Source organism: Meles meles, chromosome 3 (assembly GCF_922984935.1).
Source record: "Meles meles chromosome 3, mMelMel3.1 paternal haplotype, whole genome shotgun sequence".
NCBI lineage: Eukaryota > Metazoa > Chordata > Mammalia > Carnivora > Mustelidae > Meles > Meles meles.
Genome location: NC_060068.1, coordinates 3,947,020 through 3,974,024, shown reverse-complemented (window position 1 = coordinate 3,974,024; position 27,005 = coordinate 3,947,020). Strand labels below are relative to the sequence as shown.

The window sequence follows — 27,005 nt, the reverse complement described above, 5'->3', positions numbered from 1 at the left end:
GTCCGCTGAAGGGCATCTCGGTTCTTTCCACAGTTTGGCGACCGTAGCCATTGCTGCAATAAACATTGGGGTACAGATGGCCCTTCTTTTCACTACATCTATATCTTTGGTGTATATACCCAGCAGTGCAATTGCAGGATCATAGGGAAGCTCTATTCTTAATTTCTTCAGGAGTCTCCACACTGTTCTCCAAAGTGGCTGCACTAACTTGCATTCCCACCAACAGTGTAAGAGGGTTCCCCTTTCTCCACATCCTCTCCAACACACGTTGTTTCCTGTCTTGCTAATTTTGGCCATTCTAACTGGTGGAAGGTGGTATCTCAATGTGGTTTTAATTTGAATCTCCCTGATGGCTAGTGATGATGAACATTTCTTCATGTGTCTGATAGCCATTTGTATGTCTTCGTTGGAGAAGTGTCTGTTCATATCTTCTGCCCATTTTTCGATATGATTATCTGTTTTGTGTGTGTTGAGTTTGAGAAGTTCTTTATAGATCCTGGATATCAACCTTTTGTCTGTACTGTCATTTGCAAATATCTTCTCCCATTCCGTGGGTTGCCTTTTTGTTTGGTTGACTGTTTCCTTTGCTGTGCAGAAGCTTTTGATCTTGATGAAGTCCCAAAAGTTCATTTTTGCTTTTGTTTCCTTGGTCTTTGGAGACATATCTTGAAAGAAGTTGCTGTGGCTGATATCGAAGAGGTTACTGCCTATGTAATCCTCTAGGATTCTGAGAGATTCCTGTCTCACGTTGAGGTCTTTTATCCATTTCGAGTTTATCTTTGTGTACGGTGTAAGAGAATGGTCGAGTTTCATTCTTCTACATATCGCTGTCCAGTTTTCCCAGCACCATTTATTGAAGAGACTGTCTTTTTTCCACTGAATATTTTTTCCTGTTTTGTCGAAGATTATTTGACCATAGAGTTGAGGGTCCATATCTGGGCTCCCCTCTGTTCCACTGGTCTATGTGTCTGCTTTTATGCCAGTACCACGCTGTCTTGGTGATCACAGCTTTGTAGTAAAGTTTGAAATCGGGTAACGTGATGCCGCCAGTTTTGTTTTTGTTTTTCAACATTTCCTTAGCAATTCGGGGTCTCTTCTGATTCCATACAAATTTTAGGATTATTTGCTCCAGCTCTTTGAACCATTTACTTCTTATCCGTAGCCGGATTCTTGTTCTTCTGCACCTTTCATACCCTAACCCTGGGCCACAGGAGTCCTACCAGGAGCTGCACCAACCGGGAGGCCCCTTTCCGCTGTTTTCAGGGCCCCCCTAGGTGAAGTAGCAGTATGCTGTCTGGGCCAACCATCTGGCATTGTCATCTTCCAACAGCTGCTCGTAGGGCTCCCAGGAGATGGGGGCCGGGGGGTGGGGGAAGGTGTTCATGCAATGATAGGGTAGGGTGGCACAATATTAGGTCTTCTTATCTATTAATCCGGGATGTCTTTCCATTTATTTAGGTCTTTAATTTTTCTCTTTTGAAAAATTATGTTCAGTCAGCCACTATACACTATATCATTAGTTTTTGATGTCGTGTTCCATGATTCAGTAGTTACGTATGACAGTGCTCCTGAATACCATCACCCTGTTACCCCTCCCTCCCTCCTCCCCTGTGAATCCCCGGATTGTTTCTTGGGGTCTATAGTCTCTCATGGTTCATCTCCCTTTCTGATTTCTCTCCCTTTGGGTTTCCCTCTCTTCCCCTATGGTCCTCTGTGCTATTCCTTATGCTCCACATATAACTGAAGCCATGTAATAGTCTTTCTCTGCCTGACTTATTTTACTCAGCATAATCCTCTCCAGTTTCATCCATGTTCATACAAAAGTTGGATATTCATCCTTTCTGATGGAGGCATAGTACTCCATAGTGTATATAGACTACATTTTCCTTATCCATTAGTCCGCTGAGGGGCATCTCGGTTCTTTCCAGAGTTTGGCGACTGTGGCCATTGCTGCAATAAACATTGGGGTACAGATGGCCCTTCTTTTCACTACATCTGTATCTTTGGTGTAAATACCCAGCAGTGCAATTGCAGGGTCATAGGGAAGCTCTATTCTTAATTTCTTGAGGAATCTCCACACTGTTCTCCAAAGTGGCTGCACTAACTTGCATTCCCACCAACAGCGGAAGAGGGTTCCCCTTTCTCCAAATCCTCTCCAACACACATTGTTTCCTCTCTTGCTAATTTTGGCCATTCTAACTGGTGGAAGGTGGTATCTCAATGTGGTTTTAATTTGAATCTCCATGATGGCTAGTGATGATGAACATTTTTTCATGTGTCTGTTTTTTGTTTTTTTCCATTTTATTTATTTTTTCAGCATAACAGTATTCATTCTTTTTGCACAACACCCAGTGCTCCATGCAAAACGTGCCCTCCCCATTACCCACCACCTGTTCCCCCAACCTCCCACCCCTGACCCTTCAAAACCCTCAGGTTGCCCCAACCTCCCACCCCTGACCCTTCAAAACCCTCAGGTTGTTTTTCAGAGTCCATAGTCTCTTATGGTTCGCCTCCCCTCCCCAATGTCCATAGCCCGCTCCCCCTCTCCCAATCCCACCTCCCTCCAGCAACCCCCAGTTTGTTTTGTGAGATTAAGAGTCATTTATGGTTTGTCTCCCTCCCAATCCCTGATAGCCATTTGTATGTCTTCGTTGGAAAAGTGCTTATTCATTTCTTCTGCCCATTTTTTGACTTGATTATCAGTTTTGTGTGTGTTGAGTTTGAGGAGTTGGTTATAGATCTTGGATATCAACCTTTTGTCTGTACTGTCATTCGCAAATATCTTCTCCCATTTCATGGGTTGTCTCTTTGTCTTGTTGACTGTTTCCTTGTATGGGACCCGAAAAAACCCTGAATCACCAAGAGAATGATGAAAAAGAAAAACAAAACTGGGGGCATCACGTTGCCTGATTTCAAGCTTTACTACAAAGCTGTGATCATCAAGACAGCGTGGTCCTGGCACAAAAACAGACACACAGACCAGTGGAACAGTGCAACACAGCCACATGTGCATACATTTATGCGCACACGCACGTGCACACACGCACACACATGCACATAATGCAGGCACGCGAGCACACATGCATGCACAACACACACGCACACCACATACGCATGTACACATATACACACAAGGCATGCACATTAATGCACACGCACACACACGCAGGCACACATGCACGAGCACACACCTGGGTTGATCTGCCTGAGAAACAGACTATGTTAACATTCATTCAAATCTACTTTTTCTTTTTCTTCTGCCCCCCAGGAGCATTCTAAAGGTTTCTTCGTGTGGATTTTCACATTTCTTGTTGAGGCCATCAGCACGCTCTGTCTTTGGCTGCTACTGAAATGGGGTCTTCTCTTCCGTTGTCTGCCTTCCAGTGGCAATAGGTTCTGCTTTGGTCCTGTTTTGTCCAGTGGCTTTGTTCTTACTGCTTCTGGGAGTTTCTCATATTGTCTTGGTTTCTGAGATTTCTTCCACCGCCCTGTCCTGCTTCCCTGAATCATCCCTTGTGCAGCTGTGGTGGGTACTCTTCCAACAGGCCGGACACAGGACCAGCATCGAGTGACCCAGCCTCAGTAGGCATGCACTCTGTCTCCCCACAAGGGAAGGGTGCTGTTCAGGCAAGGCAGGAGTGTGTCCTATTATCCACTGATTGCTATCTTTTCTCTCTCTTTTTTGGAAATGGGTTTTGATTTGTTAAGAGCCTCTCCATCAGTATTACTCTCTTTAGTGAATGATTTACTAGGTGACTTGTGTCTATAGGTTTCCTCCCATCGTTGGAATACTGCCTGATTGCTTACAGGCCATTGTAAAACCCGGCTGGATTCTGTCTGCTCGCGCGTCATCGGGGTGTCTGAACCATAAGCTGTTTGTGCGTGGTCAGATGTGTTCACGCACGTGATGCCAGTGTGAGTCTGGAAGACCCTCCCTGGGCTGTGTGTGGGCCGCACGGAAGCACAGGGACAGCCCCATCGTGGGAGGTTTAATGGGCTCCCAGGGAAACCGTCTGAACAAGGGCTGCTACTGAGAGTGGAGGTTCTTTCTGAAATGCCTCCACTTCTCCTCCAGACTCCCGTTTATGTACACCTTCCGTCTCTATGGGCATTAGCTTTGGTATGTCACTGGTTTGCTAAAAAGCGAAACTTCGCATTTTACCTTTATTTACATAGAATCACACAACACCTTTTATGATTTCTGAAATTGTCTGTGTTTAATATGTATTTTCCCCTTGCCATTTCTTGTTTTGTGTGTTTTTGATCTCATCTTATATCTTAAGTTAGTGATTTTTTTAGTTTTAAATTTTTTTTTCCAAAGCCAGACTTTTTTTTAAAATAAAGATTTTATTTATTTGACAGACAGAAATCACAAGCAGGCAGAGAGGCAGGCAGAGAGAGAGGAGGAAGCAGGCTCCCCGCTGAGAGGAGAGACTGATGTGGGGCTCAATCCCAGGACCCTGAGATCATGACCTGAGCTGAAGGCAGAGGCTTAACCCACCAGGCCACCCAGGCGCCCCCAAAGCCAGGTTTTCAGAGTGTTAGTATCTTCATGGTGTTCGGCCGCTGATTTCTGGTTCCACCTTTTTTACTCCTTCTGTGTGCTTACTTACTCTCAGCTCACGTCTTCCAATGTTCATATTGGAATTTTTGGTATAAAAAGTCTAAAGACTCTGATCTTGACGGGTCTGAGCATGTAAATCAATGACCCTCTCTCTGTCTGACTCTGGTTGAACCTGGACACCAGCGCTTGTGAGGCCATCCTTTCTAGATGGCTGGGTCAGCGCTTCTCACCCTGCTGCCTGTCACCCCGACAAGGGCACTGCGCTTCAGCTGATGGACACACTCTGTCTTCGTGAGGGAGCCTGTGCTCTGGGTGCACGGATGACGCAGAACTTCTGGGATGCTCACTTGGTCAACAATTAATATCTTCCCAAATATCAGCGCAGAGCACTGAGCCAAGGTGCTTTGCCCTTCTGTGGTTGGACCTCGCTCCATATCTGGGCCTGCTGGTGGCCCTCACCTCACTCAGGTGTGAGGAGACCCGAGGGGCTGAGCTGGACAGGGACAGAGGCATGCAGCCTGAGTAGTCAGGATGGGCCCTCAGCCCTCACAACATGGGCAGGACAGCCAGCACGGCCACAGGGACAGTGACGGAGACCCCCAGCACGCGGGCGAGGGCGGGGAGTGGCTGAGAAGGCAGGGGGGTGTGCTCCATGTGGTAATGGATCCATTTGGAGAAATAGGAGACGCGGGCATAGACCGCAGGGTACATAGGGTACATGCACCCACGGCCCCAGCTCACTATGCCAACCTGCAACCAGGTGTGGTTGAATTCACAGACGAGTGGACCCCCAGAGTCGCCCTGGAAGAGAAGAAGGTTTTCCCATGAGTGGGGAGTCCGGGGGCCTGCAGCCTCCTGCATGAGGAGAGCCCTGGGCACTGCCATGCCCTTGGCCCCACCCGCCAGGGCCGAGGCTCTGCTGCAGGCAGGCTGAGCTCTCGCCACTGTCCTGCCTGCACAGGGTGGGTGGCATAGGGTGACAGGCAGTGGGCAAGGCCCCTGGGCCCATGTGGAACCCAGGATGCTCCAGCAGCGCTTGGTTCCACAGGGCTCTGGGCGTGGATTGCCGTGCCCAAGCCACCCCAGGCTCCCCCACCCAGCTGAAGGCCACACGGTGCTGTGCTTCTGAGGCCTGGAGGGGACCGGCCATCCGGAACTGCCACCCACCCAGAAGTGCCCCTGGCTCAACGCAGGTGAGTGTCTGAAAGCCCAGGCTTGGCCACGGCCCCTCCGTGGGATGCACCTCGCACACGGTCCTCATGTCCGTGATGTCCCCGGCACACAGCATGTCCAGCGTGATGTACGACAGGTGTCCGTAGAGCAGCCGGCACAGGGGCAGTGAGATCAGAGGTATCTGTACCTCCTGCAGCTTGCTGGGGACATGGCCTGTCGGAAAGGGGTGCAGGCCCCGTGAGAGGCTGGCAGACTCACCCTGTAGTCCCGTCTGCACGGGGGGGGGGGGGGGGTGGCAGCACAAATGTCTCAGGACTCTGCCTGAAGGAGCAGCAGGAGGCAATCCCTCCCGCGGCAGGGCCTCTGTCAGCCGGGTCCCTGAACGAGGGGCTGACCGTGATGCAAGATAGGCCTCCGGGTCTGGTGTGTCCCCCCGTGTGCCTGGCTCTACCCTGATGGGCACAGCAATTGGTCCCGGAAACCTGTGCTCTCCAGGCCCACGTGTGAGTGGGTCCCGTGGCTCTGGCCTTGCTTCAGCTAAAGAGGAGCTGTTTGCGCACGCTGCAGACCACATGACCCTGTTGTCAAAGGGGTGTCGGGTGCTTGTTTGGGGAAAGGCAGGGAGCACCCGGGGAATCAGTTTTGGACCTAATGAATGTGCACCTGGGGGGAAGAAGACAGAAAGTAGGAGTTAGCTGTGTTGGTGGCTGCTGTCTGCCCTGGCTGGGTCACATCCAGCCACGCAAGAGGCAGATGGTGCAAATGGAAATGCACAGCCAGAGAGAGCCCACAAACCCAGGGTTTGCAGTGCTGGGAGAGGTTGCCCAGGAAAGGCCATCAGGGAACCCTGCAGCCCACCACATCAGCCAGCCACCCGCCCAGACCTCCGCCGAGGCCCCCTAGGGTAATGGGAGTGCAGTTCCCTCCTGCCACAGAGGCACAGGGGCGACCACACACGGGGACAGGCCTGGAGGACCCCTCGCCCTGCAGGGCTACTCCCCAGGCTGCGACATGCCGTGAGGCTCACAGGTGTCTGGAACCCCAAGGCGGATGCCAGAAGAAGGGCAATGCGGACAGGGGGCCCTGGTGCTCTCAGCCTGCTGCCGGGTCCCGAGCCATCCCTACAGAGGGTACAGAGGGCGTGGGGTGGGCAGAGGGCAGCAGCATGGACTCCGCAGCCCCTGGAGCTCACAGGGGCTTGGAATGCCGAGTTCTAGCCAGTCCAGGGCACACAGTCCTGCCGACCACCAGGACAGTGGTGGAGAGAGAGGACAGGAGGTGCCCTGCTCCCCCAGCAGGACCACATCGAGCCAGGCAGATGGAGGGTCGAGCAATGAGCCTGCATCAGAGCACAAAGGAGGACATGGAACGTAGAGGCAGGTGGGAAGAGCCAGCCATGATTTCCATGCCTTCCTGAGGAGCAGCCTGGGGACCCAGATGTGAAGTTTGTGTCCACTGCTAGGTCTGTCCCCTGGGTCTCTACTGGGCACCAAAGATAATGGAGTCAGGGCAGGGCTCGGGGAGAGAGCCCCTCGAGGCAGGTATCTGGTGGGTGGCCAGCTGTCGTGGAGCTCCCTCTGTCGCCCAGAGCAAAAGCCTTCCGCCAGCTGGGAGGGGACACAGTGGAGCGTGGCTGCCCGATGTGGCAGCAGAGTGCACGGAGGCCCATCTCCAGTGGGGCCACAGCATGGCCTGGGACCAGTTTGGACCAGCAAAGTCACGGCTCCTCCCCCAACAACACCAGCCTAGTGACAAGGGTCAGGGCAGGTGAGAGTGTGCTGTGGGTATGCAGAGATGCTAGGGTGAAAGCTGAAGCAGGAACCCAGAAACACCCCAGGCCCCATAGCCAGCAGCCCCCACGGAGGGACCTGAGGCTCTGGTGCACGGAAGACATGGCCACAGCAACAGCAGAGCCCGCGACCCAGCTCGTCCTCACCGGGCCAACTGGTCCGCCCCAGGTCTATTTGGGGCACAGAGTTCAGCCTAAACATTCTCTTGTAACACCTGGCCTTCAGCAAATGTGGCAAAGACACACACCCGAACTCACACCTATCGCCCACACACATGTGCACACACAGCTGAACTCACCCACCGTCCACATGCACACATGTGCGCACACCCGAACTCACACCTGCACGCACGCGCACACGTGTGCACTCACACCCACCCGTGCCGGTCACATACATAATTGTGTGCCCATGTGCACACACTCACGGCCACCCAACTCCCATGCAGGTGCACACTCACGCTACATGTGCACACATACATGTACTCACACGTCTGTGCTGAAATCATGCTGTTTTGATCACTGTAAGGTCGCGGTACGGTTTGAAAGTGGGGGGCAGGATTCTGTCCAGCTTCGGTCTTTGTTAGGACTGTTGTGACTATTCTGGGGCCTTCCAGTTCCACGCGAACTCCACGGTCGGTTTTTCCACTTCTGCAGAAGGGCTGTTGGAGCCCTGGTGCCGACTGCACAGGACACGCAGGTCGCTTGGGCTGATGCCGACCTCTTGGCAGTATTAAGTCCAGCCCACATACATGGGCCGGCCATGTATTTACTGAGGTCTTTCAGAATCTCTCTTGGCAAGGTTTGCATGTTTGGTGCACCAGTCTTCCACCTCCGCAGACTGATTTACTCACACGTAGCGTTTCTTCTGGACGATGCAGGACTGATTCTTCACTGACTGTGATAGTTCACGGAAGGCACAAGACATCCAGCCCGTCTTTGTGCTGATCTCATGCCCTGCAACTTTCCGCTGCGATTGTTTATCTGTAGTTGGTTTTGGGAATTTGTTTTTAGGGTTCCCTGAATTTTCCATATGTATCATCATGTCGTCAGGAAGAGAGACAGTTCGTATCTCATTTCCAAAGATTTTTATTTTTTTTAAAGATTTTTATTTTTTATTTTTTTTTATTTATGACAGAGAGAGATCACAGGCAGAGAGGCAGGCAGAGAGAGTGAGAGGGAAGCAGGCTCCCTGCCAAGCAGAGAGCCCGATGCGGGACTCGATCCCAGGACCCTGAGATCATGACCCGATAGGGCGACTTCTATTTCTTTCTTGCCTCACTGAACTGTTGGAGCTCCTGGCACAGCACAGAATCCTGGGGGTGAGAGGGTACTTCCCATCGTGCTCTGGTTTGAGGCGTGAGCTGCTTGTCTTCCTGCACTGACTATGGTGTTAGTTGTGGGTTGTTTACGAACATCTTTGGTTGTGCCAAGGAAGTACCTCTTCCTAGTTGTTTTGGGAGTGGAATTTCATCACAAAGGGACGGTGGGTCCTGTCACATGCTCCGTCTGCACCACCAGACACGAACGTATGGGTTTCCCCCTTCGATCCCTTGTGTGCTGTGTTACACTGGCTACTTTCTGTGTGTTGGCTACCCTGTAATCCTGGGACGAAAATCACTTCGTTGGCATGCACAACCCTTTTAATGTGCTGTTGGAGCCAGTTTGCTGGTGTTTTATTGAGGGATTTTGTGTGTATTTTCATGAGGGACAGTCTCTGTAATCATCTTTGCTTGTGTTTTCCTGTCTGGCTTTGGTATCAGCATAGTGTGGGCTCCCCTGGATGAGGAAGTGTTCCTTCCTCTCTTTATTCGGATTGGAGAAGAACTGATGTGAATTTTTCTTTAAATGCTCGGTATTCATCAGGAAGGCCACCTTGTCCTGGACTTTTACTGTTGAGATGTTTTTAGAAACTGATTCACTTACTCATTCAGCATTGTAACTTCTTCTGCAGTCAGTTTTGGTAATTTGAGTGTTTCCAGGAATTTCTCCATTTCATGGGGTTATCGAATTGCTGGCCTAGAGTTATTTTAGTAATGTCATGTGATCCTTTTATTTCTGTGATGACAGTACTGATGTTTCCAGTTGCGTTTCTGAAGTCAGTCTAGCTGTAGGTTGTTACTTTTGTTGCTCTTTTCAAAAACTCAACTAACGTTTGACTCATTACTGTTTCTTTCTATTCTGTATTTCACTTTCTGTGCTCTAATTTTTATTACTCTCTTCCTTCTGCTAGCTTTGGGCTTAGTTTGTTCTTTTTATAGTTCCTTAGGTCACAATGTGAAGTGATTTATTCAAGGACTTTCTTCTTTTATAAATGTAGGTATTTAAAAACAATAAATGCTACAGCTATAATTTTCCTCCTTAGCACTGCTTTTGCCGCATCCCTTAAAAGTTTTGGTAAGTTGTCTTTTCTTTCCCGTTCTTTTTTCCTTTCCTCTCATCTCCAAATATTTTATAACTTCCCTGGTGATTTTTTTTCTTTGATCCATTGGTTATTTATTTATTTATTTTTTAAAGATTTTATTTATTTATTTGACAGACAGAGATCACAAGTAGGCAGAGGCAGGCAGAGAGAGAGGAGGAAGCAGACTCCCCGCTGAGCAGAGAGCCCGATGCAGGGCTCGATCCCAGGACTCTGGGATCATGACCTGAGCCGAAGGCAGAGGCTTTAACCCACTGAGCCACCTAGGCGCCCCCATTGGTTATTTAAATGTGTGTTTTTTACTTTCCACAATTTTGTGAATTTTTCTATTTTCTTCATATTATTGATTTCTGTTTCATCCTGTTGCGGTCAGAGAAGTTACTTTGTATGACATTTGCCTTTTAAACTCCACTGAGACTTCCCCTGTGTACTAACATACGCTCTACCTGACAAAACATCCCAAGGGCACCTGAGAACGAGTGTGTGGCTGGAGCAGGGTGATGTCTGTGTCTGTCTGATCTGGGTGGGGTACCGTGCTGTTTAAGTCCTCAGTTTCCTTACGTACCTTCTGTCTGGTTGTTCAGCCCATTACTGAGAGAGGCATATCGGTCCCCCAACCGCTACTGGAGAGCTGCTGATATCTCCCTTCAGTTCTGTCCTTTGTTGCTTCATACATATTGATGCTTTGTCATTAGGTGTGTAAGTGTGGATAATTTTTGTATCTTCTTGCTGTATGGAAATTTTATTCATCTGCAATGTCCTTTCTTGTCTCTTGTAGCCTTCTTTGTTTTAGGGTCTATTTTTCTCTGTTATTATTAGTATACCCACTCTGCTCTCCTTTGGCCACTATTTGCAAGGGTATCTTTTTCTGTCCTTTAACCTTCCACTTGTTTGTGCCTTTGGATCTCTACTGCATCTCAAAAGACAGCACACAGCTTATTTTTATCCATTCTTTTAATCTGTCCTTCCATTGGAGATTTTAATCCTTTTACATTTAAAGCAATCTCTGATAAGGAGAGACTTACTTCCATCACAGTGCTTAGGCTTTATAGATTTTGTCCCAAATTTCCTGCATTTCTATCTTCTTTGGGGTTAAAATGATTCTTTTGTAGTGAAATGTTTAAATTCCTTCTTCATTTCTTTTTCTGTAAATTCTACAGCTATTTTCTTTGTTACCATGGGATTACTTTGAACGTTTTAAAGTTATAACTTTCTAATTTGAATTTATAGCACCCTAATCTCAATAAAATTTTTAATTAAGTAAAGCAGACATAAACTTTCTTAACCTGGTATAAGATATTAAGCTAAAGTCTCCAGGCCAGGCCACAAGCTTATAGTAAATCATTAGAAGCATTTTCATTAAAATAAAAAACGGGAAAAGGAAACCTAGCATCATTTCTAATTGGAGGTTCAGCCACTGCAATAAGACCGATAAGACATATATAAAGGAAAAAATATGGGAAAGGAAGTGATGAAACAGTCTTTGTTTGAAGGAAATATGATTTTTTAAAATCAAGTAATCAACTGACAAGCTATTAGAAGTGAATTCCATAAGGTGGCTGAAAGTTAGTGTGCAAAAATCAACAGGTGTGACTGATCAGCAAATATAATAAAAAAGAATGTTTTCAATAACTGTAAATATCCTGGGGCGCCTGGGTGGCTCAGTGGGTTAATCCTCTGCCTTCAGATCAGGTCATGGTCTCAAGGTCCTGGGATCGAGCCCCGCATCGGGCTCTCTGCTCAGCGGGGAGCCTGCTTCCCCCCTCTCTGCCTGCCTCTCTGCCTACTTGTGATCTCTGTCTGTCAAATAAATAAATAAAATCTTTAAAAAATCCTGTAAATATCCTAAGGTACTAGGTATGCACCTAGAAAGAAAATATGAGGTCATTATGGAGAAAACCAAAATAATTAACAGATTTGTTTTCAATATGCTTAAAAAGATGGTTTCCCAGTTGGATTTTGTTTGGAACTCTGTGTGTTAGGGTCCTCACAGCAGTTGTCAGTGCTCCTCTGTGCATAACAGAGATAGCCGGGGTGAAACAGCATACAGAGTGCCGGGTGGGTGGGTGCTCCAGGCTCCAGACACCTGCAGCCCCATAACCGACCGGGTTCTCTCTTCCCTATAGCAACATAGAGCCATGGTCCTCTGCGGGTCCAGCAAAGGGCCTGACCCTCTGTGTTCTTACCTTGTGGGGAGATGAGTCCCCACCCTGTGGACCAGCAAGTGGCATTGTGAAGGTTCACATCTGGGGATGCGATGCACACTGGGAGCACAGAGTCAGAAAACACGATGCGGGACTTCAGCTGCACCAGGGCCACGTCACCTCCCACAGGGTGGTACACTTCGTAGGTGGGGTGCACGATCACCTTGTTGACCTCAAACCACTGGGTGTGACTGCCCGCAAGCCTGAGGTCCACCAGCCCCACGTATATGTCAAATGCCTCCATGTTCTTGTCCCTGTGGAGACAGAGAACAAGGGCACGGTGACTCGAGCGTCATGCCCCTGGGAAGCAAGGGCACCCCGGGAGGCCTGGAGCGGGCTGGCCTTGGCCTCCAGGTGTGCAGCCAGGACACGGAAAAGCAAGCTGCCAGCAAGCTGAGAGCCTGGCCGTGTGGCGGAACTGTCTCCAGGGAAGTCTTGACATGGGCCATTGGAGGACTCGGGGGATTCAGGTCACCCAGGGTGGTGACCTGGTCGGGTGCATGGGGACCCACCTGCGAGGGCAGGTCTTTCCTAATCTATCTCCCCGGCATGCCTCTTGCCCTGCTGGGTCATGCCTCCTTGCCTCTCGTCCTGGGATATGGCTCTCCCCTGCCTCAGAGAACCGGGGCCCTGAGGAGCCCTCAGCCCGGTGCAGGGAAAGGCCGCACTGATGAGCTGTGCGCTGGGCCCAGCGGCCCGCATCCCTGACCAGTCCCAGCAGGCGCGCCCACCTGCTCAGTCCTGCGACCCTGGACCCCCAGGGGAGTGGCTCCTGGCACTGCCTGCTCACCTATGGAAGCAGTGGGCTGCTGAGAGGACCCAGTACTCATCCATGATGGACCCTCCGCACACGTGGAAGCCTCTGTAGTGCACGCTGACCTGCCACGGCCACCTCTGCCCCAGGGCATCCGCGCCCCCCAAAATCTTCCCCTGAATGCAGCGATGGCCACAGGCTGCGGAGAAACGGACAGAGCCTGCGGGCGGCTGCAGCGGCAGGGCGGGCTGGGCCTAGACGGGGCGTGGTGGAGGCTGGGGCGGGGGGAGTGCGGGAAAGGGCGGGGCGCGGAAGGGAAGCCGGGGCAGCGCAGGGCAGGGTCCACCCTGGAGTGGCGGGAAGGACCCCTAACCGCGCACTAGAGCCGCAGCCATGTCTGCCGCGGAGGGTCCTACCCACGTCGGGTCCTACCCACGTCGGGGCTCCAGGCGCAGCCCTGGCTCCGAGGGCGTCTGCGGGCCGCGGCTGCCGCTGGGGCGGGGGACAGGAGGAGCAGGAGCGGGAGCAGGCTCAGGGCTGAGGGCGGGGATGCTCCAGGCGCGGCGCGGGAGTCCGACGGCGGGGCGGCCATGAGGGGACAGTGTTGTGAAGCGAGCGCGCGAGCCTTGTGGCGGCGCGTGGCTCCAGCACCAGTGATGGCAGCAGAGTGCGACGTGAGGAGCACGCGAGGGCGCAGGCGCGTGACACCCGGAAGGCGCGACGGCGCAGGCACGTGACACCGCGAGGCGCGGCGGCGCAGGGCACGTGACACCCGGAAGGCGCGACGGCGCAGGCACGTGACACCGCGAGGCGCGACGGCGCAGGGCACGTGACACCGCGAGGCGCGGCGGCGCAGGGCATGTGGCCCTTGCTGGCATCTCTTTGCCCTCCTTTTGTCCATCCTGTGGGCGATGGCGCCGCCGTGTTGCCAGAGGGGCCGGCCGTGGCGAGCTGCACGGACGCGCGCTCACTCCGGTCAGCCGTGCAGCTCCTCCGGGACGTCCTGCCGACACTGGTGGCGCCGGTGGCCCGGGTCCAGCGGCTTCGCAGGTGGTGCAGGTGGGCAGGCGCGTGTCTGTCCGGTGGTGAGCAGCGAGATTCCAGAAAGCTTGCTGCTAAGGCTGCTCACGGAAGGGCAGGTGGTGCCCTGCGCATGTGACGGGCGTGAGCGCTCGCTGTTGCACGGGCGGGGCGTCGGATTGTCGAGCCATGTGGCTGTCAGCTTAGACTGACCCCGCCCCTCCCGGAGGAGCTTACTTGCAAAGCCCAGATACAAGGACGGGCCAGACGGGGGGAGACACCCATCAGTGGGGCGCGCGTGTGTTTGCTACGGTAAGTTGAAATTCAGTGGGCCACCTGTGCTGCCGACCAGCTTGCCTGTGCAGTTTTCCCCGCGTACCGCAACCCCATTGGCCGCCCGCGCATAACCAGGCTCACCACGGCCATGAAAGTTAGTCTGTGAGGCTGGAGTGGTCGTTGTTGTGGTCGTCGTCCAAGTTGGTCTGTGAGGCTTGGGGTCATCGTCGTCGTCGTTGGCGCCGCCTTCGCAGCCGCTTGGAAGAGAGACAGCCCTGACCGGTCAATTTGACTCTCGATGCTTGGCGTGAAATAAAGCGTTGCTTCTTGCTCCTTTGACCAGGGACCCTAACACGGGTGGCTTCTCTGTTACACGTGTAGCACGGTGTGTGTCACTGTTGCTGCCACATGGATGCGAGGTTGATGCTCCTCTCCTGGCTTCCCTGGTTCCTTGTCAAACCGGGAGGGATGTCCCTGCGGCCATTCTGCGGCACTTGTGGTCTTGTCTGGAAGGCTTGGGGCAGGGGCACCAGGGGGGCTCAGTCCTTAAGCATCTGCCTTCAGCGCAGGTCATGATCCTGGGATTGAGCCCCAGACTGGGCTCCCTGCTCAGCGGGAAGCCTGCCTCTCCCTCTCCCACTCCCCCTGCTTGTGTTCCTCTCTCAGTGTGTCTCTGTCAAATAAATAAAGTATTTTTGAAAAAGTAAAAGGTTGGGGAAATGTGCATAGTTCCCCGTTCTTGTTCCAAGCTGCATGTGTCTGTTCTCGTGTGGTTCCTGGGGTTGCCAGTACAGACTCTGTCCAGTTGTACAAAGAAACCAGAGTCCTGGGGGCACAGGGCCACGTGCAGAAACCCTCATGGGGCCTCCTGTCTTCTCTGCTTTTCAAGGAACCTGTCAGTATCGCAGAGATAAGACTGTTCTGTTGCATCTGATCCCTGGCAATGTTCATTCCTTCTGCTGTCCTTTAGCACCACTGCCCTTCAAGGCCCTTCCCATCAGTGCCCTTCCTTCAGGGGGTCGGACTCCCAGAATGCCTCCTCAGCTCCCCCCCCCCAGACCTGCCCTGCCCCTTGGACCTTCCATGCAGTTGGCAAAAGGGAAAGAGCACTTGGAGGAGAAAGCCACCCAATTTGAAAAGGCAAGAGCATGGGGGAGGGGAATTGGGAAGTGGCCTTGGAGGAAGGTCTTGAAGAAGGGGATGAGCAAAGCTTTCAGTTCATCGTGAAGGGAAGCGCATGGTGGCCAGGTGTGAGCTGTGCCCAGAGGGCTGAGCCTGCATTCCTGTTGTGTTGGGTGCAGGAGGTGGGTGGGCTCCCGCTCTCTAGAGGCACACTGACCCATTCCATGTGGCTAGCAACACCGGTAAAACATGGAGACACAGCATGTTTTCATTTATCCTGGAACAGTTTACAACAGATCACCATTCCAATTTATGGTTGCAATTATGACACCCTGGGAGGAAGGGCGGAGTTTGCTCCGAGCTGGGCTTGACTGTGTCCTGCAATCACAGCCCCATCCCCAGGTGGGCAGGTGGCTACACTAGACAAAACCAAGTTCTGGGCCTGGCCAGCTCCTGCAGGTGTGGCAAGCAGCCACTCCCAGACCCTCTGCCCTGGAGATAGGTCATAGCATTCCTTCTGCTCACAGAATGCTCACAGTCCAAAGGTAATGCCCCTCTGTTGCAGGGGTCACCAATATCGCACTACAGAGCCAGAAGCCCTGAAGGGCAAAGGAGAGCTGATAAGAGAGGACACATGCAATACCATCTGTCCTTGCCCCAGCAGGCCAGGGGTGCCCATGGCCACATTCCACCTTCCTTTATACCATTCTGATTTAGTAAACTTGTGGTCCTGGGCTGCTCTCACCACTGCTGGGCACCCCTGGTTGGCAGCGGGGGTGGGCTGCCTTTTCTGCCTGCCCTTCCTTGTTCCAGGTGAGTTTCTGCAAGTGTGTCCTCATCATCTAGAGTGTGGAATATGCCTTACTTAGACTCCAATTCAGCCTCCTGTTGGGAAAAGCAGTCCCCTAAAAGCAAAAACATTGCAGAACCATTAGCTTTCCCCTCTCATTTCTGCCACGACACCCACACTCATGGAGGCATGGCTTCACCAGACACCCTTGTTCTGTCTTCTTTACACATGGCATGTCATCTTGAACTCTTCCAGGGGAAGACTATAAAATAAGAACCAGGACACATACATATCAGTTTCCTGTGGAAACTCTGTCTTAAATCAGCTGGAGGAAGGGCTTAGGGCTAGCGGCTAGAGGAACACCTCTCCTTCTTCAATTAAGACCCAAGGCAACTATCAGGTGTGAACAACGAGCCAGGAACATGAGTTAAGGACAGGGACAGGATGTAAAGCATGTTATGGTAACATGCAGCATTTACCAGGGTTTTCTCATGCACCCGCTCTCATGGAGACACTCAAGGAGCTTACCTTCTCACTTCTGCACACAAGGGCACCAGGATTCATGGAAATGATCAGGACTGAGATAGTGAACACTGCTCACTCAGAGAGCGAGGAACATATATCAATAGAACAGGTCAACAAGAATGATGAAGCAACCTTTTCTAGTCCAGATTGTACAATGAGTGCCTCTAGTTCTCCCTGGGGTCATACAGAACACTGATAGCGCCTTTCCTGGTCCTGATTGTATAGTGAATGACCTAGGTGCTCCCTGGGAACATACAGAGCAGGGATAGCACTCGTCCTAGTCCTGATTGTACAGTGAGTGCCCCTAGGTTCTCCCCAGGGTCATACGGAACAGGGATAGCACCGTCCTAGTCCTGATTGTACAGTGAGTGCCCCTAGGTTCTCCCCGGGGTCACATGGAACAGGGATAGCACCCATCTTAGTCATAATTGTACAGTGAGTGCCCCTAGGTTCTCCCCAGGGTCATACGGAACAGGGATAGCACTCGTCCTAGTCCTGATTGTACAGTGAGTGCCCCTAGGTTCTCCCCGGGGTCATACGGAACAGGGATAGCACTCGTCCTAGTCCTGATTGTACAGTGAGTGCCCCTAGGTTCTCCCCAGGGTCATACAGAACAGGGATAGCACTCGTCCTAGTCCTGATTGTACAGTGAGTGCCCTTAGGTTCTCCCCAGGGTCACATGGAACAGGGATAGCACTCGTCCTACTCCTGATTGTACAGTGAGTGCCCCTAGGTTCTCCCCAGGGTCACAAGGAACAGGGATAGCACTCGTCCTAGTCCTGATTGTACAGTGAGTGCCCCTAGGTTCTCCCCGGGGTCATACGGAACAGGGATAGCACTCGTCCTACTCCTGATTGTACAGTGAGTGCCCCTAGGTTCTCCCCGGGGTCACACGGAACAGGGATAGCACTCGTCCTACTCCTGATTGTACAGTGAGTGCCCCTAGGTTCTCCCCGGGGTCACATGGAACAGGGATAGCACTCGTCCTAGTCCTGATTGTACAGTGAGTGCCCCTAGGTTCTCCCCGGGGTCATACGGAACAGGGATAGCACTCGTCCTAGTCCTGATTGTACAGTGAGTGCCCCTAGGTTCTCCCCGGGGTCATACGGAACAGGGATAGCACTCGTCCTAGTCCTGATTGTACAGTGAGTGCCCCTAGGTTCTCCCCGGGGTCACACGGAACAGGGATAGCACTCGTCCTAGTCCTGATTGTACAGTGAGTGCCCCTAGGTTCTCCCCGGGGTCATACGGAACAGGGATAGCACTCGTCCTAGTCCTGATTGTACAGTGAGTGCCCCTAGGTTCTCCCCGGGGTCATACGGAACAGGGATAGCGCTCGTCCTAGTCCTGATTGTACAGTGAGTGCCCCTAGGTTCTCCCCGGGGTCATATGGAACAGGGATAGCGCTCGTCCTAGTCCTGATTGTACAGTGAGTGCCCCTAGGTTCTCCCCAGGGTCATACGGAACAGGGATAGTACTTGTCCTACTCCTGATTGTACAGTGAATGCCACTAGGTTTTCTTCATCCATGGTAATGTTTTCCATGTCTTTTTTGTCAGTTTAAAAAAATTTATTTGACAGAGAGAGAGAAAGAGAGGGAAAGAGCACGCCAACAGCCAGAACAGCAGGCAGAGGAAGAGGAAGAAGTAGGCTCTCTGCTCAGAGCCCTGATCCCGGGAACCTGGGATTATGACCCAAGCTGAAGGCAGACACTTAACTAACTGATATTAACTGATGACAATGCCTGTTGTCAGTGTTTAAAACATTTCTTCTTCAAGTTAGAGAGGTTTTGTCTTTTAGCCTTGGTAATGTTTTTTAATCATGTATTTTTAATGGCCACTATGAAATCTTTCCTACTCTCTTGAAATGAGCTTGTCTTTTTTATTGTATTAATGTATGTTTTATACATATATATTAGTGTCATTGCCTTATTACATTCCTGTATTATGAAACTAAGAAATTTAAATGCTGAAAATGGAAGAGGGGAAACCAGTATGTTAAGAAAACGATCTGATTGTCTATGTGGATAATTCAGAAGAATTTACAAATTATTCTAGTCATAGGAGAATTTTGCAAGTTTCCTCGATTTTAGTTAAAATATAAGCCATCATATATGTATATGCAAGCAACAAAATCTGAGACACATGTTAAAAATATGACATTTACATACAACTGAATGTTTAAGTATTTAGGATTATCTAACAAAATGTCAGAAAAATTATAAAATTTTATTGAGATGTTAAAGACAAATGAATGGAGAGATATCCAATGTTCATGGATATAAAAGCTTAATGTCATAAATGTACCTGTCTCTAAATCAGTCTATAGGACTACTGTGATTCTAGTCAAAATATGGCATACCAATTACTTGAGTGGCATGGCAGGCAGGAATGGGTCCCCAGAGTCATCAACATCCTCATCCCCATGTCCTATGAAAATGTACCTCCCAGGTAAAAAAGACTTTTCAGGTGTGATTAAGCATTGAGGTGGGGAGATTTTCCTGTATTATCCATATTGGCCCAGTGTGAAAACACAAGGGTCCTTATAGAGGATAGGCAGGAGGCTTCTTGTAAGAGAAGGCAATGGAACCATGAAGTAGAGGTTGAGTGATGTGGTTATCAGCCAAGGCATTTGGCAGGCTCTGGAAGTTTTAAGCAGCAAAGAATGTGTTCTCTTCCAAAAAGAATCAACCCTGCAGACACAATTGTTGATTGCAGCCCCATCAGACTCACTTTGGACCCCTGACCTCAGCATGGTCAGAGAATAAATATGTGTGTTTTAAGCCACACACAGACACAGACAGACAGACAGACAGACAGACACACACACACATATGTCTGGAACAGTTTTTAAATGTACACTAAAGACTGGTTTTAAAAGTTATGATTAATGTGGAAGAGTGAGATCCAGTAAGAATAAGACATCTTGGAAAAGTAACTATCACTTGGGGATAAAAGAATTAAAAATGCACCTCACACTATACAAAATTAAACAATGAGAACACTTTAAAACATTTAGTTTAATATATGGAAAGGTTTCCAATACTGGCAAACAGTGTAGTAAGGGCTTTCCCATGAAGACAACACATAGATGTCATAGAAGCAGGAAACATCTAAATCTTGGTGATGAATCACCTTACCCAGGGGATCAAGGAGGTGGAGAGGTGAGTCAAGCAGTCAAGACTGCTCTTGCTTTTTCAGAAGCAGCAGCTTTGTGGCTGTTTCACTTTTGGCAGTCTTTGGGGTTCAGGAAACAACAGTAGGAGGCCAGGTTTTCTGAGGGTGTGGACCATGGTAAACCACACCTGCCCTGGGCTGCAGATGAGATGGGATGCCTCCTTGGAGGGAGTGTGCAGTGAGCCAGCTCTCCCACGGACTACAGCCCAGCTTTAAGTCACATGGGTGGCTTGGAAAATCTCAAACCCGAGCTTGGTGTAAGGGAGCTCCAGATTGCTAGTGCACCCTGACCCCAGAGAAGCAAGCAGATATCCTCTTAGGATAGCAGTCACGTCACCCTGGACCTGAGATTATTTCTACAAATGGCATTTAAATATCATTTCAGCACACAAAGATGAACAGAAACATGAGATGACATGCCATGACTGAGAACCAGCAGAAAAACAGATTCGAAGAAATCCAGATACGTGGGTTATAAGCCAGAAACTGTAAAACAAATGTGCTTACTATGTTCAAGGGGATAAAACCAGGCCTGTAAACTTCAGCAACAACTGGAAACTATAAATTTCACAGAGTAGGTTTGAAAAGGAACCAAACAGAACTTCCAGAAATGAAAACCACAAAAATCAAGATTCAGAACTCATCAAATGGAATTAATAACAGCTTAGACCCAGATGAAGAGGGACTCCATGGATCAGAATGCAAGTCAGAAGAAACCACCCAGAATGGGAAGGGAAAAGGGAAATTGAGAAAAGAAGGATGAATGTACCTCAGAGCTATTGGTGTGTATATTTTTTAAAGAAAAAGTGTGATTTTTAAATTTTTAAATTTTGGTTTGAATAAAATAATAAGAAACTCTGATTCTGGCCAAGATGGAGTAACTGGGACAGACTTACCTTCCATCTGAAATCACCAAAAACTATAAAAAGAATAAATATGGGAAACTAGTTTTCAGGACCTGGACAACAGGGGGTGTGTGACTGTAATCCCTGAGAGACAGGAAATACTTGGAAGTAGTCCTGGAATTGTTTCAGCTTCCAGGCCACAGCACAGGAAGAAGGATTGTGGATGAGGCCTGGAAAAGAACCTGCCTGAGTCACAGTTCAACACAGTGGCTCAAGGTCTCCACACAGAGAACCAGAGGCATGAGCACTAAACAGAGGTGAACTGTGGAGGATTGAGGAGGAATCCTGAGGGTGCTCAGCTGAGAACTGATCAGCATGAATGTATCCAAAAACTGCCTGAAGCCAGGTAAAAAATCTCCCAGAAGAATGAGAGGGAACAGTCCCCAGTGCTCACAAAGGGCTGGGAATAGTGGTCCCACCAGCCAGCCACAAAGAGCTCATAATTCACAAAGCACAGGATAGAGTGCTCCTTGAGTTCTCACTGCAGACGTGTGGAATAATTAACCCCAGACGGAACACCACAGAGATCCCCTTAACAATCCCAGAAGCAAAACCAGAAAGACCTGTCTATATCCGAGTAATGTCAATACATCTCAGATCAGAGCGGAGCAAGATGTGCGAAAATATCCTGCACCAACAAGGTACAACTCACAGCATCTGGCATCCACTCAAAGAATGCTGGGCATACAAAGTGAGAAAGCGGAACTCAAAATGAGGAGAATTAACAAGAAATCAAAGCAGAGACTAACAAGTGTTGGTGCAGATGCGGAGAAATTGGAATGCTCATGCACTGTCAGTGGGAATATAAAATGCTGTAGCCACGGTGGAAAGTAGCACAGCCATTCTCAAAAAATTAGACATAGAATTACCTATGACCCTCAGTTCCACTGCTGGGTACATACTTGGAAGCAGGATATCGAAGAGGTGTTTAGACACCCATATTCATAGCAGCATTATTCACCGTAGTTAAAATATGGAAGCAACCCCATGAGCCCATCAGTGGATGAATGTGGTCTATACAGAGAACGGAATGTTGTTCTGCCTTAAAAAGGAAGGAACTTCTGACACATGGTACAACCTAGATGAGCCTTTGGGACATTGTGCTATGTGAAATAACTAGTCACAAAATGACAAATATGGTAGGATTCCACTTACACAAGGACCCTAGAGTGGTCAAATAGACACAGAAAGTACAGTGGTGGCCGCCAGGGCCTGGGGATGTGAGGATGGGGTGGTATTATTTAATGGGTATAAAGTCTTAATTTTGCGAGATGACAAGGTTCCTCTTGGTGATGGTTGTGCAATAATGAGAACATAATTAATGGCACTGAACTGTATACTTTAAAATGGTCAGGATGGTAAATTTTATGTTATGTGTATTTTACCACAATATAATCATTAGGGATGCCACAAGGAGTCTGTCCTCAGGACCATAGTTGTCGCAAACTGAACACAGCCCAGCAACCAAAGCCCAAACTAAAGGTCCTTTACCTCACATCACCTCAGTTTTGACAATACTTACAAAGCATATGGAAGGACCGAACGCAGTTTGAAGAGACAGAGCAGCACCAGGACCAGACCTGGAGGTGGTAAATGTGCTGGAATTACCAGACCAAGCATGTAAACTCTGATGCACACACTAAGGGCGCTGATGGATAAAGCAGACAGCATCAGAAATAGATGGGCACTGTCAGCAGAGAGATGAACGTGCTAAGGAGGGGGGTTAAAAGGAAGTGTTAGAAGTTAAAATTCTGTCACAGAAATGAAGACTGCCTTTGCTGGGCTCATCAGTAGACTGGACCAGCCAAGGGGACAATCACAGATATTGAAGATGTGTCTGAACCAATAGTCAAAGAGGAAAAAGAAATGAAAAAGAACAGAATGCCCCCAAACTATGGGACAATCACAAGAGATGTAACACACACAGAATGTGAATATCAGGAGGAGAGAAAGAAAGAAAGGAATAGAAAAAATATTTGAAGACATATTGACGAAGAATTTCCCAAAACTAATGGTAGACACCAAACCACAGATCCAGGAACCTCACAGAACACCAAATAAGCTGAAGTAAAAAAATAAAATATACACTTAGAGATATCATAGTCAATGTAGTAGAAAACTAAAGACAGAAGGAATTTGAAAGAAATCAAAGAGAAAATTCTTGCTGGTAGAGGAGCAATGTCAAGAACTCCATCCAACTTTTCCTCAGAAACTATGCATGCAAGAAGAGACTGCAGTGGAACATTAAAATGTTGAGAAAGGAAAATCCTCACTGACATAGAATTTTGTATTTAGTGAAATTATCTTTCAAAAGTGAAATGGAAGTAAAGATTTCCTCAGGGGACACCTGGCTGGCTTAGTTGGTGGAACGTGAGACTATTAATCTTGGGGTTGTGAGTTCAAGCCCCACATTGGATGTAGATATTACTTTAAAAAATTAAAAAAAAAAAGAAGTAAAGCCTGCCTCAGGCAAAAACAAGGAGCCATTTCATCACCACAGATATTTTAAATAGTATTCACAAGCCGACAATTGTAGCCAGAAGGCAGCAAATAACATACTCAAGCTGCTGATGAGGTGGAAAAAACTATCAACCAAGAATTTTATATTCAGCAAAACTATCTTAAAAAAATGAAGGCATGGGGCACCTGGGTGGCTCAGTGGATTGGGCCTCTGCCTTTGGCTCAGGTCATGATCTCAGGGTCTTGGGATTGAGTCCTGCATCAGGCTCTCTGCTCAGCCGGGAGCCTGCTTCCCCCTCTCTCTCTGCTTGTGATCTCTCTCTCTATCAAATGAATAAATAAAATCTTTTAAAAAAATGAAGGCATAATAAAAACATTCCTAGATTAACAAGAGCTGAATTTGGTGCTAGCAGACCTGCTTCACAAGACTTATTAAGAAAAATTCTTTCTATTGAAAGCATGTGACAACAGATGGCAATCAGGGTGCACATGAAGAAATGAAACACTCTGGGACAAGTATTTATATAGGTTGTCCTAGGATACCACATAATGGGGGCACCTGGCTGGCACAGTTGGTCAAGTGTCTGGTTCTTGGGTTCAGCCCAGGTCATAGTCTGAAGGTTGTGAGATCAAGCCCTGTGCTCAGCACAGAGTCTGCCGGAGATTCTCTCTCCCTCTTGCTAGGTCTCTCTCTCTCAAATAAATCAATCTTGGGGGGAGAAAGAGACCATGTAATGTATATGTCTTCTCTTATGACTCTTTAACTTGCTTTAAAGGTAGCTGTGTAAGGTAATACATACATACTTGTAATTGGGGTCAGTAACAAAGAAATGTAATATTTCTGAGGACAACAGCATAGAGGATGTGGGTGGGGAAGGAAATCACACAAGAAGATGTGCACAGAGCACCACATTGATGGGACCAAGGACTCTTGTAGAGTGTAAAGGGGAGAGTGCTGATAAAGCAGCAGCATGGAGGGGAATGTCCAGAATCATGACGCCCTGGGGTTTTTGTTCCATACACCTTCCCTCTGGTTATCTTTCCTCTTTCATTTCCCTGTAAGAGCAAGAAGAAACCAAGCCTCCGTGTGAAACGAGCTTTGCTCAGCCTTCTCCCACTCTACAGTGAAGGGCCTCCTTCACCCAGTTGCCAACAGCACCCTCATCTATAACATCACCAGCATCCACATTCCCACTGCATTCCCATCAACCCAATCTAGGCTCTCCGTATCACACCCTCAGAGTCCTTCCAGCCACCACCCTCTGCCTGATTCCAAGGCCACACACACTTAGGTATGTGTTAAGGCAACAGCTCGTACTTGCTGCTGAAATCCTTGTTCATTTCCTGTTGGTGTGTAACAAATGATCACAAACCTATCAGCTTGCATAAAAACAGGTATTTACAATCTCATGCTTCTGCAGGTCAGAAGTCTGGAATGGTGTGGCTGGATTCTCTGTCAGGGCATCACAAGAGCTTCAAAACCAATGATATTACTAGAGACAAAAAAAAAGACATTTGAAAAGTATAAAAGGGTCACTTCACCATGAATTGTGTCATGTATCATGAAGAAGCAAAAACTATAATATATAATAAACACATATATATTTCTATATGTATAGAAATATATATGTATATATGCATATAAATATATAAAATATATTATATACAAATATATTGTATACATTATATACATATTATAATATGTTATTATATAATTTATATCATATATTATATAATTTATATTATTATATAATATGTATATAATATAATCATATTATATATTTTATTCTTTATTATATTATGTTATATATAATTTATTATCTATTTATTATTCTTATATGTTATTTATTATATTATAGAATGTATGTTATATGCAATATTATAAATATTATATACACATTATAGTATATATTATATATATTTATTATTATTAAATATTATTTATTATAGTATATATAATATATAAACATGTTTTATATACTATATACTATATATTACATATTATATTATATGTTATACTACATATTATTATATGTAGTCTATGTATATGTATTATATGTATCCTATATTATATATGATATGTAATATCATATATTATATATTATATACATATTATCTATATATAAAATGCATATATACATATGGTATATTTTATATATATTATGTGTATATATTATATATGTATATATTATATATATTTATGTTATATATATTATTATATTATATATTATGATATATATGACATATGACATATATTATATATTACATAATACATTTATATTATACATTATGAAATGTAATATATTATATGTATCATACATATATATCATACGTATATATCATGCATATATTATATATGCATGTATGATATGTATAATATATTACATTTCATAATATACGTTATAATATGTAAATTATATTATTATATTATATTTATAAGATTTATTATATTATATTTATAATAATTATAATATAATATAATATAATATCACTGTATAATAAAATAACATATAGGGGCACCTGGGTGGCTCAGTGGGTTAAAGCCTCTGCCTTCGTCTCAGGTCATGATCCCAGGGTCCTGGGATTGAGCCCCGCATCGGGCTCTCTGCTCCGCAGGGATCCTGCTTCCTCGTCTTTCTCTGCCTGCCTCTCTGCCTACTTGTGATCTCTGTCTGTCAAATAAATAAATAAAATCTTAAAAAAATATATATATATATATATACTGGCCATATATATATTTATATTCTATTATTATATAAATAAATAAAATCTTAAAAAAAAATATATATACTGGCCATATATATATTTATATTCTATTATTATATATAATATATTATGTCATTATATATAATTATTATATTATCATATATGTATGTATATAATAAGATACATTAAATATTGTATATCACGATGCTCACTTCGGCAGCACATATATTAAAATTGGAACGATACAGAGAAGATTAGCATGGCCCCTGCGCAAGGATGACACGCAAATTCATGAACCGTTCCATATATTTAAAGTGTGTGCCCCCCAAAATGTATATTATGTATTATATATAATATATACATTATATAATATATATTGCTATATATTATATATAATTATTATTTTATCATATATTTCTGTATATAATAATATACATTATATATTATATATTTATGTATATTATGTATATAATGTATATATAATTATAATATATAGTTATTATATATTATATGTTATGTATTTTATATATATTTATATTATATATAATATATATGATTATATATATTATATTATATATTTGTATGTAATTATATATATTATATATATTAAATATATATAATATATAATTTATATATACATACTTGAATATATACATATATGTGTATATATACATATGTATATAATATATATACATTATATATAATATATAATCATATATAATAATGTATATGATTATATCATATATAATATATACTATTTAATATATATAGTATATATAAATATATATAAATATATATTATATATTAAATAGTATATATGTACATATATACATTTATAATGTATATATTATATATAATGTATGTATATATATGTGTATATATGTACATATATATTATATATAATGTATGTATATATACATATGTGTGTATATATAATACAGTATAATAATATACATTATATTATATAAAATAATATATATTCTTAATATGTTATATATTATATATAATGTATACATATTTAATATATTATATATTATATGTAATGTATGTATATATGTATATATGTACATATATATGTATATATACATATGTGTATATATAACATATTGTAATATATTATTTA

The 27,005-nt window shown here is 46.3% G+C and overlaps 1 protein-coding gene and 1 non-coding gene across 2 annotated transcripts; one reads left to right on the top strand and one right to left on the bottom strand.

Moving 5' to 3' along the window:
* Positions 1–5,110: 5,110 nt before the first annotated feature.
* PRSS38 (serine protease 38) lies at positions 5,111–14,134 on the bottom strand. The gene is made up of 5 exons (XM_045999688.1): positions 13,336–14,134; positions 12,940–13,102; positions 12,132–12,403; positions 5,808–5,950; positions 5,111–5,365 (listed from the first exon to the last, which is right to left on the bottom strand). Exons 1-5 carry the CDS (start codon positions 13,802–13,804, stop codon positions 5,111–5,113), a joined length of 1,302 nt encoding a protein of 433 aa, XP_045855644.1. The 5' UTR covers positions 13,805–14,134.
* An 11,952-nt stretch (positions 14,135–26,086) lies between these two features.
* On the top strand, positions 26,087–26,193 carry LOC123939476. The gene has a single exon (XR_006817859.1). It is a non-coding gene; the product is annotated as a U6 spliceosomal RNA (small nuclear RNA).
* Positions 26,194–27,005: the final 812 nt, after the last annotated feature.

Bases quoted from the DNA above. Each gene is read 5' to 3' on its own strand.
- PRSS38 (XM_045999688.1), bottom strand. From the start codon at position 13,804: ATGGACAAAAGGAGGGCAAAGAGATGCCAGCAAGGGCCACATGCCCTG. The intron at 13,103-13,335 runs GTAGGACCCGAC...GTTTCTCCGCAG, and splicing joins CGCCTGGAGCCCCGACGTGG to CCTGTGGCCATCGCTGCATT. The intron at 5,366-5,807 runs GTGCATCCCACG...CTTCTCTTCCAG, and splicing joins ACATGAGGACCGTGTGCGAG to GGCGACTCTGGGGGTCCACT.